This window comes from Mytilus galloprovincialis, chromosome 12 (genome assembly GCF_965363235.1).
Source record: "Mytilus galloprovincialis chromosome 12, xbMytGall1.hap1.1, whole genome shotgun sequence".
Taxonomy (NCBI): Eukaryota; Metazoa; Mollusca; class Bivalvia; order Mytilida; family Mytilidae; genus Mytilus; species Mytilus galloprovincialis.
In genome coordinates, this window is record NC_134849.1 from 63,055,816 (window position 1) to 63,073,919 (window position 18,104).

At 32.6% G+C, this 18,104-nt stretch overlaps 1 protein-coding gene across 1 annotated transcript; it reads left to right on the top strand.

Annotated features, from left to right (window-relative positions):
* Positions 1-6,344: 6,344 nt before the first annotated feature.
* Positions 6,345-17,092, top strand: LOC143053728 (uncharacterized). Its single transcript, XM_076226512.1, has 6 exons — positions 6,345-6,766; positions 10,571-10,684; positions 11,362-11,484; positions 12,345-12,486; positions 14,648-14,756; positions 15,587-17,092. The coding sequence occupies exons 1-6, from the start codon at positions 6,391-6,393 to the stop codon at positions 16,148-16,150; spliced, it is 1,428 nt and encodes a 475-aa protein (XP_076082627.1). The 5' UTR covers positions 6,345-6,390; the 3' UTR covers positions 16,151-17,092.
* The last annotated feature ends 1,012 nt before the right edge of the window (positions 17,093-18,104 follow it).

Consider the following 18,104-nt stretch of genomic DNA (forward strand, 5'->3'; position numbering starts at 1 on the left):
TGCACGAAGAAGAAAAGAATATTTGAAAAGTCATATACACTAAAAAACAACTGTTTGTGATTGATTTTATGATATGTTAAGTTTGTTTCTTTACATTATAAAAAATATTTTGAACATGGGGTGTAGAAACTGTTTACCCAACAAGAAAACAAGAACACTTGAGTTTACCTCGGCCATTTATATCGTGTTCATCAAGTGTAGTTGTTACATGAAGTGTTTGCTATGTGCTTGTTGGGTTTTGTAGACGTTTTGTCATGTTTGTGTAATTGTGGTTCTTTCAAAATTGCATATTCGGTTAATTTTCAACTAATGAGCGGTTGGTATTAAAATTAAAAACAAAAAATAAAAGGAAAGAAATTCACCCTTTCAAAAAGCAACACCAAAAGCTCCAACACATCAAACAATTCGCAAACGACTGTTGTATTACTGAATTGATGTTCCTCTGATTTTTTTCCTTGTAAGAAAATAATAAGGAGTTACCAAGATTGAGCGTGGATGCAGTTACAAGCTGTTTTTTTTATCAAATTAAAAAGGGGAAAATCAGTTTTACATGGAAATTCTATAAAATAAAAAATGCAAGAGAAACTTAAAACTCAAAAGCACGTGACCGATATGACCGGTAAAAAGTAATTAATATCGTAATGCACATTGACATACATGTGCTTGTTATATCTTGAAAATAACTTAGAACATAATTATATAGCTCTTTCCTTGAAGTAAAATCTGCTGTTTAGTTTACACTTACATGTCCAAAAAGATCATAATAAATGTTCCCTATTTATTAAAAACAATGCAGATATAAATAGATTTGGTTAGAAAAATTTCAATTATGTTAGTTTTTTATCCTTCATGCATGAATCGTGAATAATTGTTTAAAACTAGAAATGATATAAAAAAACCTAACCGTCGGATAACCTGTGCTTTAGGCAAACATGATCATTTGATTTTGACGGAATACATCTTGTTTTCTCTGAGCAAGGATTGTTTGGCCAGCAACTATCTGCCTTCTGAAAGAGATTGCAAGAGTTGGTTGAACTGAATTTCACATTTAACAAAAAATATTTATGGATATCAGCTTGTGATATAATTTTCTTATAAACATAAACGAAATCCGGATATGTTTTGTTTTTCATTTTTCCAAATCTCATTGTGTTTATAGTTAAATAGTTCCGTTACCGCAGATAGGAGCATGCCAGAAATATCAATAAGTGAATTACCTAGTCCCTGTTGCTCAACCCATATTTTATCACGAAACTTACCAAAGAGGAAATCCTGGATATTCAAATGTCTTTTCTACGTTCCTTTTGAAATTTCAAAAATTAAGACCTTGATCCTCCGTCACTATATTGAATATCTAAACTACATAAGTGTCCTTACGAACAACGGTATATTGCTGGGTCTTCCAAGTACCCCACAATACTTCTTTCTAAATTGTTCACATCTATTTTATCAGCAATCAAAGCCAGGCTTTAAAGTTATAGTGAAACTGGCTTTTCTAGTGGTGGCGTGAATCAGATATGGATACTAAATATTTCTAAAGATCCTTTTAGATCTTTTTCGAGTACATACAATCTAAGACTCTTTCATCTTGCAAAAGTATTAAAACATTTGACTATTCCACACTTTATACAAGTATTCCCCATTTCAAACTAAAAGAGTTGGAATTGCTTTGTTTCTTAAAAAAAATGGACATCATATATACAAGTATCATGTCTTAGGGAGGAATAAATCCTACTGTGTAAAGGATCACACTGATTGAAACAAAAAATCTTCTGAAACTGACATTATCAAGAGGCTTTATTTCTTGATTGACAACATATTTGTGACGTTTGGAGGATGTGTTTTTCTACAGACTGCCGGTATTCCAATGAGAACCAACTGTGCCCTTCTTCTGACTTGTTTCTTTATTATTATGAGGCTGACTTTATGTCCATGTTCTTACGATGAAAAATAAGAAATTAACAATATCCTTTAACTTTACTTTCCGCTATAAAGATGATGTTCTCTCACTAAATAATTCAAAATGTGGTGACTATAACAAACGCATCTATCCCATCGAACTAGAGATAAATAATACAACAGATACAGTTAAGTCTTTCTCATATCTTGACTTATAGAGAAATTGACAATGAGGGTCGGTTGAAAACAAACCTTTAAGACACACGAGATGATTTCAGCTTCCCAATTGTGAATTTTCCATTTCTATGTAGCAACATGCCATCAGCGCCTTCATACGCAGTATGTATCTCCCAATTGAAACGATATTCTCGCGCTTGTATTTCCTATGAAGATTTCCTTAATAGAGGGTTGTTGCTTACTAGAAAACTATTAAACAAAGAGATATAAATGGTAAAGTTGAAATCATTCATTCGTAAAATTTACGAACGCCATCACCAGTTGGTTGACGGTTATGGAATTACCGTTTCACAGATGATATCGGATATGCTCCTTACGTCGTAATTACAATCCCCATTCCCTTTGCATGAATGTGACCTACCGATTTAAACTATTTATCGAATTTGTATAACAAGAGCAACACGACGGTTGACACGTGTGGAACAGGTTCTGCTTACCCTTTTGAAACACCTGAGATCACCCCCAGATTTTTGTGGAGTTCGCGTTGCTCAGTCTTTAGTTTGACATGTTGTTTCTTGTGTACTATTATTTGTCTGTTTGTCTTTTTCATTTTTAGTCATGGCGTGGTTTGTCAGTTTATTTTCGATTTATGAGATTGACTGTTCCTCTAGTATCTTTTGCTTTTCTTAAATTAGTTCATCAAGATTTTTAAACACCATTTTGTCTATTAATAAGATAGAAAAATAATTCTAAATATAAAAGACAACATAATTAAAAGAAAAACATGAATGATACTTGCCATTTTCCAGTCTGAAATGTCCGAATAGCTATACCCTGGCGTACTAACCAACTGACTTTTTAAGTCCGAATTTGATAATAGCTCGCACTTAAGAAAATCCTTTTGAAAGTTTACACCGTTACAATTCTTTTTTCGTAAGCATTCTCGAATACACATTTTGGGACCAATATTATCGCGAGTTAAGATAATGTGGGAGTTCATTTTCTTCTTATTTTGAAAATTTCCACCGATTACAGTATCTTGGAAGCAAAGCCTAATTTTAAGACACAAAATATAAATAAAAATAAAGATTCTCATTTTAGCTGAAAACGAAGCACAGTTATGTTTCATGTATTCTAACTCGTTTTAATTTATCCTTGTCGGTTTACTCAAGTTTTAGTTGAAATCAATTAAATTAAATAGATCAAAACGAGATTGTTAATTCTTTGTTTGAATTAGGAATAAAGCATCTTTTATGCTGTCAATTATCATAACTTATGAATATTGACATGATTATAGAACAATAAAGATATCTGGTGTTATTTAAAAAGATATTAGCAACCAGAGATCAAATAAGCAACTATTAGTTTTCAAATACATGTACCTCTGATTGTTCCAATTCATATTGGCAATCAGCAAGTATAGATTTGTTTCTATATATATATATATATATGTATGACACCCTACCGAGTAATCAAATTGGCTTTCTCTTTTGCTAGACTAGAAAGAACTAAATATGAGTTTATTTATTAATTGCCATTTTTGGTCCTGCATGATATTTATACTTAAAATTTGGTCTTGCGCAAAGACGTTTTGTCTTAGACTAATAATGACGTCGTTACACATGTTACATCTAATACGTTGGAGATATACTGATTGATATGTAAGTTTCGGAGGTCATTGTTTTTTTTTCTTATTTTTAATTGGATTTTAAACTGTATTTCATTGCCTGAAAGTTATATTATATTGTTAATTGATGTTTGATTTTGAAAGTTTTTTTTTATCTTTGTTTGACGTCAATATATGGAATTTTATGCAACTGTCATACAAGTGCGAGATAAAGCTAGCTTTGCAACATGGTTTTATACACCATTTTGTACATGAGAAAACTCATGTGCCAAGACAGGAATATGACAGGAAAATGACAGTTGTTATCCGCTCCTTAGATGTGTTTGTGCTTTTGATTTTGTCATTTGATTAGGAACTTTCCGTTTTGAATATTCCTCGGAGTTCAGTTTTTTTGTTATTTTACTTTTAACACCAGAGACCAAATGATATAGAGGTAAATAACTGTTGTTCAACGTTCGGCCTTCAGCAATGAGCAAAAGCCATACCGCAAAGTCAACTATAAAAGGCCCCAAAAATGACAAATGAACTGGAAAAATAACGACCTGATTAATGTACAAATTATCAAAGATACCAGGATTATAATTTAGTACGCCAGACGCGTGTTTCGTCTACATAAGACTCGTCAGTGACGCTCTTATCAAAATATTTATAAAGACAAACAGTTACAAAATTGAAGAGCATTGAGGATAAAAAATTCCAAAAAAGTTGTGCCGAATACGGCTAAGGTAATATATGCATGGGATAAGAAAATCCTTAGTTTTTCGAAAAATTCAAAGTTTTGTAAACAGGAAATTTCGAAAATTAACCACATTATTGATATTCATGTCAACACCGAAATGTTGACTACTGGGCTGGTGATACCCTCGGGAACGAAACGTCCACCATCAGTGGCATCGACCATAAAGGAAAAAAGACAAGCATGATTAACGACAACCATTGAATTGCAGGCTCTTGACACAGGACAGTTACATACAGTATGTGGCCGGGTTATATTAATATAATCGTCTCTATAACATAATGCTTAGTTATGTGATGCCAATGGATCTAAACGAAGGCCATGAGATAAAGATAATAGTATCATTTTAATTAAGACCGTGTTATTGAGTGTATACATTTATGTAATAAACCTTTAATAGCTCAAATCAATATCCTTTTATACCAAAAGCTACTGAAAGAAGATAATCACTATCGAAGTTTGCACAATGTCGTCATGATCTTCACTTCCTGCATGTGGAGCAGGATCTGCTTACCCTCCGGAGCACCTGAGATCACCCCTAGTTTTTTGGTGGGGTTCGTGTTGTTTATTCTTTAGTTTTCTATGTTGTGTCGTGTGTGCTGTTGTTTGTTTTTCTTTTTCATTCTTAGCCATGGCGTTGTCAGTTTGTTTTAGATTTATGAGTTTGACTGTCCCTTTGGTATCTTTCGTCCCTCTTTTCCAAACTAACAGACGTACTAAACAATCTTATGATCCCTTGAAAACTAATTCAAAGGCATGTATGAAACGTAAACATTACTGAGATCTTTCCGCATGGCGGAAGCCATGAGAGATGCAAACAATGAATCAAAAGAATATTATGTAACATTTATCAATCAACAATAGGAAACTTCAGTTTACTAGATTGCTTTCATATGAAAATATTTATCATGTAGTTTCGAATAATGAGAAAATTAGCAAGCATACATGTACATCAAAGTCATCGCATTTAAGCAACTACATGGTTGCTAAACAAAAACATTCAAAATAATATTAATAACTACATAGTTCGTTCTAAAATAAAAAGCTGACAACATTTCTGTTGAAAATTTTCTTACAACAACCACTTAAGTACATGTACGTGTTCCTGCATTAGAACAGACACATAAAGAAGCAGAGTTAAAAATGTTTTCCAGCGCGTTATTTTTCAATCATATAGGACAGTGGTTTCACAACACATTGGTCAAAAGATAAACATCAAAGTCGAAGGAATTGACTCATCAAATAGAAATCAAACATCAATATAACTTTCAGACAGTGGAATACTGTTAAAAAAACTAAAAAAAAATAACTAAGAAACAATGGCCTCCACAACTTACATATCAATAAGTATATCTTCAAGGTATTAAGAGGCTGTCCATTTGAAAACCAGGCAAGGGATGCATAAATGTTGGCACATTAAATTTTCTTAAAATTAGTTTTCTTGCATTAAATGCCCTTGTTATTAGATGCAACAAATAGTGTGTATTTGTTTTTTGGATGAAAGTTTGATATAGTCTAAAAATTTGGGAGGTTTTAGTACCTTGTTTTCCCCTTTATGTCCATTGTAAAAGTGCAATTTTTAAAATTGTTTTTTTTTTGTTCCACATTTATTTGAAATGTAAAAATTGTTTAAATATTTAGATAGATGTGTAATTAATACTCTTAAGCTAAAAAAATATTGGGATCTACATTATTAGTGCTTATTTCTTTGTTTGAACCATATCATAAAACTAGTATCTGGATTACCTCCCTTTGAATACCAGTGGGAATATTTTCAATGAATATGTTATTTTGTCAATGAAATATTACAATGAATATTCTATCAATGATAATAAATTACAATATTGGGGAAAACACACAAAGACTGTGATAAAACTCTTTTTATTGAAACAATGAATTAAAAAAAATATATTTGCTGCGGATTCATTTACTGCATTTGTATACAAGAAAAATGGAGGGAACAAATGACTTCTGCAGTTTCAGCAGGTTAGGAGACTGTTCTGGCCATATCATCCATTTTCTTGACTGCCAAAAAGATGTTGTTGCCCACCTTAGATATCTCAAAGTGTGCACTACAGGTGCAAATGTAAATGAGCAGGATCTAATATTGTATCGCGCCGGCTTATTTGATGTTGATGCAGCCTGCAGGCAATTACTACTTATTTGCAAAGCCCATAGAGATTCACTTGGGACTTATTGGAAAACAAACAGTTTGAAGTGTGCCTATCCAGTCCATACAACAAAGTGTAAAGGAGATAGGGCTATTGATTTTAAAACATCGAAAGAACTATTTTTCCTTTATCAATCCTTGATACCTGTTGGAAGTGGTAAGTTACATGTAATTCAGATATCAATTCAGGTTGTGCCCTTTCCCTAATATGTGTCCATTACCGGTAGCCTGCCAAGCTTACAGAACAGGTACATGTACACATGTAGTATATATGTTAGACTCAAATCAAAGCCCAATTTAATTTTATATGTCATAATATAAAACAAGCATCCAAATCAACGTCAGATTTTTGGCTCCTCAAGGTGTCAGACCACCAATTACTCCCTCCAATTTAGAACGTATGTAAAAGTAGTCCTACTTTGACACAAAATAGTGCTTTTGATGTCATTGTTTACTTAAACTTACCAACAAATTTGCAGAAATGAAACTTTTGGTGAAAGGGAAATATATTTAGACCATTTTGAGCCAAAATTCACTTGTCTATGAATTTGCATTAAAAATTCAGGATTAATGCGCTACATAGTACACTAATTTAAGATTTCCAGAAAACCGGGAGTTATTTTGGTAGTACCTGTCTTTTCAAAATCAGAAATTTGTTACAAGACTTTAAACATTGGTTGAAAATTGGCATGTAGGAAGGTGATACATGTACAATTCAGGATATACCTGGTTTCCTTGAAGTTAAACTTAAGGTAAAATATTTAGAAAGCTGTGAAAATTGCAAAATTTGGTTGAACAGATAGGGATTTTTAATTGGTGGTCTGACACCTTTAAGGGAAATGCGGTGAAACCCCAAATTCAGAAAACAATTGATTTTTTGTACTTAACTGATCATATGAAGTGATAGTAGTCACATTTCAATCTTTTTGGGGGCAAAAAGTCACATATTGCAAATTTAGAGCCGTAGACCTGAATTTGTGCTATTTTTAGCTTTTCCCACCCTGACAATATGCTTTCACATAAAAAAATGTCCCAAATTGTTATAAATGCACAGCAAGATGTTTCTGTGGTATTAACATTAAAACATGGTTATTTTACCACCAAAAAAAGTTCTTGTCATCAAGATTTAATGAAATTATTTGATTTTTATCCCTTATATCATTGCGTCATAGCATGTATTTGGCAGATAACATAGCCTGATGTAAACATTGCAAAAACTCACAAAAATCCCATTTATTATCTCAAATGAAAGTTTTATGCCTTAAGTTGTATCAACTGATAGAAAATAAAAACAGTGAAATGACCATGACTGCACTTTTGATCATTTAATAGTCCCATTACTTACACCAGGTGTAAAAAAGGGGGGTCAATATTCCTTGACTCTTCAATACCTTGAATTTTTTACTTAACCCATTGTAAAAATTGTGGAAAGTCTTTTAAGAAGTAGAAGAAACAAGAAAAAAATCACCAAAACTGATCTTGATATTGGAAGTTTATGTTCCTGTAGTCCAAAATGTAATTTTCAAGTATTTTCTATCAAAGTCATACATTACAGTCAGTTTAAATTGAGCTGTGAAATTTGTAATATAAGTCACATTATGCTCAGATAGGATTTTTCTGACTTCAAATTGACTAAGGATTCAGAATAAAGCAAAGCAAAGATTTCTGAGCAACTTTTTTGGCTCTTTAGGTGTCAGACCACCAATTACTCCCTCCAATTTAGAACGTATGTAAAAGTAGTCCTACTTTGACACAAAATAGTGCTTTTGATGTCATTGTTTACTTAAACTTACCAACAAATTTGCAGAAATGAAACTTTTGGTGAAAGGGAAATATATTTAGACCATTTTGAGCCAAAATTCACTTGTCTATGAGTTTGCATTAAAAATTCAGGATTAATGCGCTACATAGTACACTAATTTAAGATTTCCAGAAAACCGGGAGTTATTTTGGTAGTACCTGTCTTTTCAAAATCAGAAATTTGTTACAAGACTTTAAACATTGGTTGAAAATTGGCATGTAGGAAGGTGATACATGTACAATTCAGGATATACCTGGTTTCCTTGAAGTTAAACTTAAGGTAAAATATTTAGAAAGCTGTGAAAATTGCAAAATTTGGTTGAACAGATAGGGATTTTTAATTGGTGGTCTGACACCTCAAATCGACGTCCATTTTCGAGGAACTGCTGCATGACATTTTGCAGCCAATGACTTTATTTATGGCTTTTTTGTGTCTTTCGAAATATAAATAAAATACAGAAATAATTGCAGGATAAAGACAATAACTGCTAAAAGCTCGCATACACCTAGTTTCCTAGCATCGTACAAATACAGCTGATTTTTAAAGACACTAAACAGTTATAGTCTATATATTATATGCAGTAAGGGAGCTACCATTTGATTTTTAGGGGGGGGGGGGGGTAGGTTTAGGATGAAAAATTTTGTCCTGCATTTTTGTTTAGTTGTAATCTCAGTCCTGCCTTTTTATTTTTTACTATATTTGCATTGGTCCTGCATTTTTACAAGTTTATCTTAATTTTTTTGCCGCCCAGTTGCTCATCTTGCCTTTTTTTACTCAAAACTCCTGTCCTGTCTGTTTTTACCCAGAATTCCTATCCTACGTGTACCTATAAATGTTTTTGTAGCAAATGTGCAAAGGACAAAATCGCACACAATACATATAAAATATACAAGTTTTCAATCAATAGGGCCTTTATTCCTGTTCTCCATCTTGACATTCACCCCACGGTCTTCAACATTGAAAGAATCATTGTACCCTACAAGATGGCCACTAGAATGAATAGGGTCCGCTGAAACAGTACTATTGATAAACATAACCATGTTCAGGTTCTTGCTCTTTGCCCACTGTGGCGTGCCTACTAGGATGATATGTGTGTACTGCATTTTTCAAGTCAAATGCACCAGGGATACAAGAAAAAATGCAGTGATTTTAAAAGAAATTACCCCAAAAACAAGCTTTGAAGCTACAAATGTTGGAAGCAGTCAATGAATTTCAAAACTTTTAATTACGGGCAGGTTTGCCGATGCCAAATAAAATAATGTGTGTGTTTCCTATTACATCTTTGAAAAAAATAGGGTAGGTACATGTAGGTAGTGATTCTAGGAGGGAAATCCTTACTTTTAAAAACAGCGTTATTGAAAAATGGCAAAACAAACTTTAAGGTACATGTACATGTAGGCTATTTTTAAGCTTAAATATAGGGAAGTAAAAAACACACATATTTTTTATTTGGCCTTACATTTGTACACATACATTGTATTTGTCAATTACAGTCATATATTTCCCAACAAAAGACCAATACATATAAAACGAAACAAAAATGATAGAAGGCACTTAGCACATTGACATATAATATATCAGGCGCGGATCCAGATGGGGGTTCTGGGGGTTGGAACCCCCCCTTTTTTTTGGACGATCAATGCATTTGAATGGGGACATATAGTTGGAATCCCCCCCTTTGTCCTGGGTTAGGAACCCCCCCTTTTTAAAAGGGCTGGATCCGCCCCTGCATATCATTATCTATGATGAGTTTATTATATGTAAAAAATCATAGCAGTTTTAAAATGTACGAAATGACACAAAAAAAAAAAAAAACGATGACTAGGTCAATATTTTGAAGAAATAAAAAAGATACTTAATAGTCGTAGGAGGTCAAATTTGTTTATCAAAGAAAAAATGCACAAGTTGCAGATAAATGAACTCGATCTTTTTGTCTGTTTATGATTATTCCATATTCTGATTACATGAATATCTTGACTGACTTGAAATTTCCCATCTGTCAGACCTGTTTTCTTTCCCTTAAGTAAAATTCCGAATATTTTAATCTGGATTTTACCAGGGCGTTTTTTTTTTTTATTGTATTTACTTCCGATAGAAATTTTTCCTTTGTTTATATTGGCCTTGTAAAATTTGTTTATCTTTTTTAAAAACATTTTGCAGGAATATGTAAGCCATGTAGAACTTCTCACCCTCATGTGATTTCTACAAGGAGTCAAATGTACAGGACAACTTCATGTGGGGATGATACAGAATCAATAGAACTTGCAAATTTAGGTATGATATATATAAGTTGTTGTCTACTCTATATAATTTCTGTTATCCAGTGAACATAGTAAATCTGTAAATTTATGAAAAGCTTTAAGAAAAGCTTATGGTCTACGTCATAATTTCTGTTATCCAGTGGATCTGTAAATTTATGCAATCCTACGTAAATCTTACATTCGAAATTGAAGTCAACTCGAAGTTCAAATCTAAAAGTACAAAGAGCAAAGCTGCGTTATCATCTATCTTTTCTGGTTCTTGCATCCGTCTGTCAGTTTGTCCGTCTGTCCCGGATCAGTTTGAATTATTTAGTCAAGGAAGTTTATTATGAAGTAAAAGTCACACTAACTTGAAACCTAGTCATGCTAGTACACACGTCCCTATAGCTAATGATAAGATTTTTAATCAAAATTTAAAGTTCGGACTAGAAGTTATATGTATTAACTCTACAATAAATTTGAACATTTAGATTAAATTTTGGTCACGCTTTGCTAATCATGCTAATGCAGCTTTCACTTATTTTTTTTTATTTCTGCAGCATGATACTTTTATTTTATGAATTGTTTTGGTGTTTTTTAAGAAACTTTTTTATAATTCACTTTCTTCATGAATAATTTTAATGCCAGTCTTTTTCTTGATTTTTAATTTTAAATTTAAACTAAATATATATATATATTTTTTTTTAACAGATATTTATCATAAAGATGATAAGGATGATTCATGCAATAACCATACAAGTACTCAAGATTATGAATATGCCACAGAAAAAGAGGAAAATTTCATAAGTGCCAGTCAGACTTCTGATTGTGCATGTAAGTAAATTAAGTAATACAGAAAACCAAAAAGTTTGTTTATGAGAAAGTTTGGGGACACAATGAATAAATGATTATGGTCCAAATAGCACAGTATGATACATTTACCGGAGATGAAAATTCCAAGAGACCAAACAGTCCTTTCAAGGGCTACCAAATTGTTTTAAAAAAAAAATCTGATAGTGTTATTTTTAGTCAACATTTTTTTTTAAATATCTTTCTGATTTTAAATTGTTACCTCTCTTCACTGAATTACTAACAAAAGCACTATTGAAACAATTTGTCGGAAGTATATGATAAAGAGATTAATACATGACCTTTTCCATATCAGCCTGGGTATCATCCCTTGACCCATATTGGCACTCAACTAAAGTCTCAGGGTGATATGGGGGTCACTGGATGTTACCATGGCCGTTATAGAAAAGACTATGTATTAATCTATATATAAGAGCTATTGTCCTTAAAAAAGTAAAAAAATGACATTTTCTCTAGATGTTTAGCTAATTATATAATTTGCAGTGTAAATCATAATAGATAATTAAAAACTTTTTGTTTCACTCTTGGGTAAAAAAATGTTAATGAGATTTCTAATTTTTCCAGGTACGCAATTCAGGCATTATAGAGCCTCTATTAATATTGGTGGATCCAGGGGGAGGGTTCTGGGGGTTGGAACCCCCCCTTATTTGGGGGCGATCAATGCATTTAATTGGGGACATATAGTTGGGCCCCCCCTTTGTCCTTGGTTGGGAACCCCCCTTTTTAAAATGACTGGATCTGCCCCTGATTAATATTTATTGCAGAAATAACTGGTAAAATACCCAACAGAATAAAATATTCATATACATGTATTTATTTTTCAGCTTATTTTTTTCCAACTCAAAGTACTGCCACGTTGATCAGCAGCCATGAAGAATGGGAACCTGAAATGTCTTGCTTAGAGAAAGTCAATGCTGTCATCAAACTTGTTTCTGATGGCTCTTTTCCACTATTCATGCTATTGAGGTAATGTTATTTTTTGAAAATTTTTTGGTCGTACATTGGTATCACATCGTCATAGTCGTTGTCTTCTGAAGACATTTCGTTTTCGCATTCTTACTTTTGTAAAAGAAAATAAAAATCTATGAAAAGAAAGGTTGGGATTGATTTTGGGTGTTTTGGTCCCAACAGTTTAGAAATTAGGGGCCAAAAAGGTCCCAAATAAGCAGTTTTCTTTGTTTTCGCACAATAACTTTAGTATAAGTAAACAGAAATCTATAGAATTTTAATACAAGGTCTATGACTACAAAAGGAAGGTTGGGATTGATTTTGGGAGTTTTAGTCCCAACAGTTTAGGAATTAGGGGCCAAAAACATTTCCCAAAGAAGCATTTTTCTTGTTTTTTGCACAATAAATTTAGTATAAGTATATAGAAATCAATGAAATTTTAACACAAGGTTTATGACCACAAAAGGAAGGTTTGGATTGATTTTGGGAGTTTTGGTCCCAATGAATTAGGGGTCAAAATTAAAGGGTCAAAATTAAAGGGTCAACTATTTAATCGCAATCCAAATTCAGAGCTGTATCAAGCTTAAATGTTGTGTCCATACTTGCCCCAACTGTTCAGGGTTCTCCCTCTGCAGTCGTATAAAGCTGCGCCCTGCTGAGCATCTGGTTTTACATGACTGCACTAAAAATGTATTTGTAATTTTATATTGCTATCAGTCTATCATGTTAGTGTCATTGTCAGTAGACATTTGGTTTCTAGACAATAACTTTAGTATTTATAAATGAATCTCTAGATTTAGATTTATGGCCCCTGACCTGACAATGTTAACTGTTCCTGCAGTTTTTGTCAATATTATACATGTATGCTTGAAAATAACAGAAGAATGATGTTTAAGAACAAATTTTTAAACTTTGTAGCTTAGTTCATCATCCAAGATGGCTGCTTATTTTAACTTAGGACCCTATAGGAATTACATACAAATGTCTCCTTTTAGAGAACCACTGAATGGATTAAAACAAAACATGGCATGAATGTTCCTTATGGGGTGCTGACTAAGTATTGTTTATTTTTATCCGATCCATCATCCAATATGGCTGCCAGCAGGGGACTTAGTTTAACATATAGGACCTATAGGAAATACATGCAAATTTCTTCTTTTAGAAAACCACTAAATGGAATGAAACCAAACATGGTATGATTGATCCTTATGAGATGATGACCAAGTGTTGTTACTTTGTAACTTGATTCATCATCTAAGATGGCTACCAGCGGGGGACTTAATTTAACTTAGGACCCTATAGGAAATACATACAAATGTCTTCTTTTAGAAAACCACTTTATCGATTGAAACCAAACATGACACGAGTGTTCCTAATGACTCAGTAATGAGGTGCTGACCAAGTGTTTTTACTGGGTAACTTGTACTTTTTTGTAGCCAAAGTGTGTTTTTCTAACCAAACTAATCCTTTGGCAAATAAAAAAGTTCCAATAAATAGAACCAGATGCTCCGCAGGGCGCAGCTTTATACGACCGCAGAGGTTGAACCCTGAATGGTTGGGGCAAGTATGGACACAACATTCAAGCTGGATTCAGCTCTAAATTTGGATTGTGATTATATAGTTGACACATCATAGGTTTCTGACACAGAATGAATGTGGTCTAATGAACTTAAAATATTTTTTTCATAGGCGGAACAAACTTGAAAACTGGGCCCATAATCAATAATCTAAGTACATGTTTAGATTCAGCATAACAAAGAACCCCAAGGATTCAATTTTTGTTAAAATCAAACTAAGTTTAATTTTGGACCCGTTGGACCTTAATGTAGACCAATTTGAAAATGGGACCAAAACTTAAGAATCTACATACACAGTTAGATTCAGCATATCAAAGAACCCCAATTATTCAATTTTTTATGAAATCAAACAAAGTTCAATTTTGGACCCTTTGAGCCCCTTATTCCTAAACTGTTGGACTCCTCAAATGTACATTTTACATGAATGTTGAACTAAGTAATAATATATAAGCTTTAGAAGTCCAAAGCTTGCTCAAAGATCCTTAAATTACTAAGTTAAATTTTACATGTTTAAAACTCAGTTATGTAAAATCGACTTTCTTATCTGTTATCACCTATATTAATTTTAGATAACAACATTGGAAATATGTGTTTATGATTAGTATATTTTTACAGGAAAGAAATGAAACAGGAGATGCTGAAGACAATATAGAGGAAATAAATGAGCAGAACACAGAAGAAAATGCTGCTAGTCATGACCAGATGAATGAGGTAACAGATACATACAATGTATATTCTTTAATTGTTAACATCACTATCCTTTCATCTTGCAAAAGAAATTAAGGATGGACCAATCTTTCTAGACTTTGACAATATTGTTCATAGATATAAGAAGATGTGATGTGAGTGCCAATGAGACAACTCTCCATCCAAATAACAATTTAAAAAGTAAACCATTATAGGTCAATGTACGGCCTTCAACATGAAGCCTTGGTTCACACCGAACATCAAGTTATAAAGGGCCCCAAAATTACTAGTGTAAAACCATTCAAACTGGAAAACCAAAGGTCTAATGTTTGTTTAGGTTTTATTAGTGTCCTGTGTTGTTAGTGTCTTTATACCCCAAAAAAACCAAGTTTTTAGGGATATATATAGGAATCGCCCTGTCGTCCCTCCATCTGTCTGTCCATCATGTCTCATAAGTGCAACTCTTCCTTAATATTGATGAAACTTCAAACAGTTGTAGTACACAACCAAAGGATGTGGAAAAAGGAAAATATTTCTGGATGGAACTATTTCAAGGGAGATAATTGAATTTACTTAGTTAAATATACATCTAGCAATAAATGGCAACAAGCTTGTTAGCCCAACTACTCCTAAAAAGGTTAATACTGATGAAACTTTACCCAGTTGTTGTACACAACCTGTAGATATGCACGAAGGAGGATATTTCTGGTCTGATTTTTTTCAAGGGAGATGATTGAAATTACTTAAGTTTTAATACCCACAAATTCGTTCACAGTATACATGTATGCATGATATAGTGATTCAATTCTGCTGTTTTTCACTTCTTTTATAGAAATGTAATTTTTCTTTTGCAGACTGATGACTATACTTGTGGTGAATGTGGTCTAACATTTGTTAGTCTACATGAATATAACATTCACCAGGACATTGGAAATCATAATATCAGGCACGCTGATCGAGTAAAAACTTTTTGGAGTAGTAAATGCACTAATATAAAAGAGTCAATGACAAGTGTTTTTTCAAAAGCAACTGATGATGATCAGACACCACAGACTAAAACACAATGTTCACTACATTCAGGATGGTCATTGAAAGGAAGAAGAATGAATAAGAGATTTAGCATAGCTGTAAACGACTATTTACTTAATTTATTTATGGAAGGTGAACAAACTGGCCGAAAATATACTCCAACAGAGGCTTCCAAAAAAATAAGAGCAGTCAGGGATGAAAATGGGAATAGGCTTTTTTCACCAGAAGAATGGCTGAGCTCACAACAAGTACAGGGTTTATTTTCCAGATTTGTCAATCAATCTGGAAAAATTCCTAAAGAGGAATCTGATGATGAATTAAATGATGCTATTATAGAAATTACTCGTCAGGAAAATGAACTTGAACTAATTCATTCCATTTGTCAATGATTTTTTCTTTTATGCTGGAACTAAAATATGTATTGCAATGTTTTGACCAACCTATTGTGATATTCCTTTAGATTTATATTTTGTACCTGCTTCATAATTTTTATCTAGCCATCATAGTACAAGATTAAAAAGTAGGGATGAAGTGTAAATATTCATGACACAAAATTCTAATATATATATATATATATGTATTTGCATGAATCATAGCAATGCATCAGGGTTTTAGCTGAGGTGCTACCAGACTATTGGGGATGGCAGATAGGGGTAAAGGTGTTAAAAATTGTTTTCAAGAAAATAACTCAAAAAGTTTATATCCCTGTCAAACCCTAAGAAATTCTGTTTCTTATGAAGTAAGCAAGCAATGATAGTTAGGGTAAATTTCGTCAAAAGGTCACAGGCACAAAAAATGAAATTACAAGTGGGTTTCAGACTATAAATCTCAAAAACTTTACATTTTATCAAAAGAAACTTGATGATATGGTTAAAATGTCTAGTATGTAAGAATTGTTATAATTTACACTTACTTTGCTTGTTAAAGGTCAAGGTTTCAATTACTAAACATGATAAAAATATTTCAGAAATTAGTTTTTTGAATGGAAGTTTGCTTGTGCACTATGGTACCATTTAGACTTTTATTGCTGTAAATTGAGAAACAAGAAACATGGAATAAATACTTGCACCTGACTGCAAGTTTAAGGAGGTCATGGTTAAATTCTTAGTTTATAGATTTGTAGTGCATGTACATACAATAATCATTGCTAAAGAAAATAGAATTTGTTGCGATTGGTCTTAGAAATGGGTATGCATGTGAAGTTCACCGATACTTTCCTTGCCTATTTTATTCTGTAATTTTTGCAATATTGTGTTTTTTTCAACTTATCTTGAACCTTGTTTAAATATAAGATTGATCTATGGAATAAAAATAAATCTTTGCCATCACTATTTGCTTATTTGTGAGTTTGTGTGTAATTTAAATACATGATCATCTTGTATCGTGATCTTATCCATGGAGAAATTGAGGCTGCACCCATGTTAAAATATATTAAACATGAAAAGCAGTTATTAATTTTTAAGTTACTGATACCCCTTTCATTAAGAATAATGAGATTTGACTTTATTAAAAGAAAAATATGCATGCATGTGTAAAAGTTTGATCTGGCAATAATACAGTTTGAAGCTGTTTTTTGAGCTGAGAGGGCTATGCTGTTCTGGTTTTTTTTAGCCTTACAGGAATGTGATCCCACCAAATTTTTTGTTCTTTTTATTAAAGAATATGATAATCTGTTAGCTCTATATGGTACATTTCCAATATTTACCATGGATGGAATTCCAGAAGACTTCAAAAATGGCTGATTTTGGCAAAATGAACAATTGGCATTTTGGATGTCCTTATTAGGTGTTTTTTTTCCTTTGTCAATATATTGATTATAACAAGTAATTTATGGAATAAAGACACTAAGGTGGATATTATCTTGTATCAATATAGTTAAGCTCTTAAAATTGTGATTAAGAAGAAATGTTGAATTGAAAATGTAGTAAAAATCAGTTTTTCTTGGCTGTTTCAAAGGCCAAAATGATGATGCTCGTGTTGCCATGGCAACCGTGCACAATTTTTTTCCCCGACATTTTTTTTTTTCATTTCATGTCTTTAATAGACTTCATGTAAAGTTTCATCGAAATCTGAGTCCCATGATGTGCCAACCATTGCCTGAGTTTTCCTTGGACAGCCTCTTAAATGTAACGAAGTCATTATTAGTCCAAGACAAAACGTCTTTGCGCAAGATCAAATTTTAAGTGTCATTAGATGCAGGACCATAAATGGCAATTAATAAATACAATTCATATTTAGTTATTTTTAATCTATCAACACAACAATCAAATTTAAGTACCGAAAAGGGTCTCAATTTATAGAAAAAAGTCTTTACTCGATAATTGCCAATATGGATTGGAACAT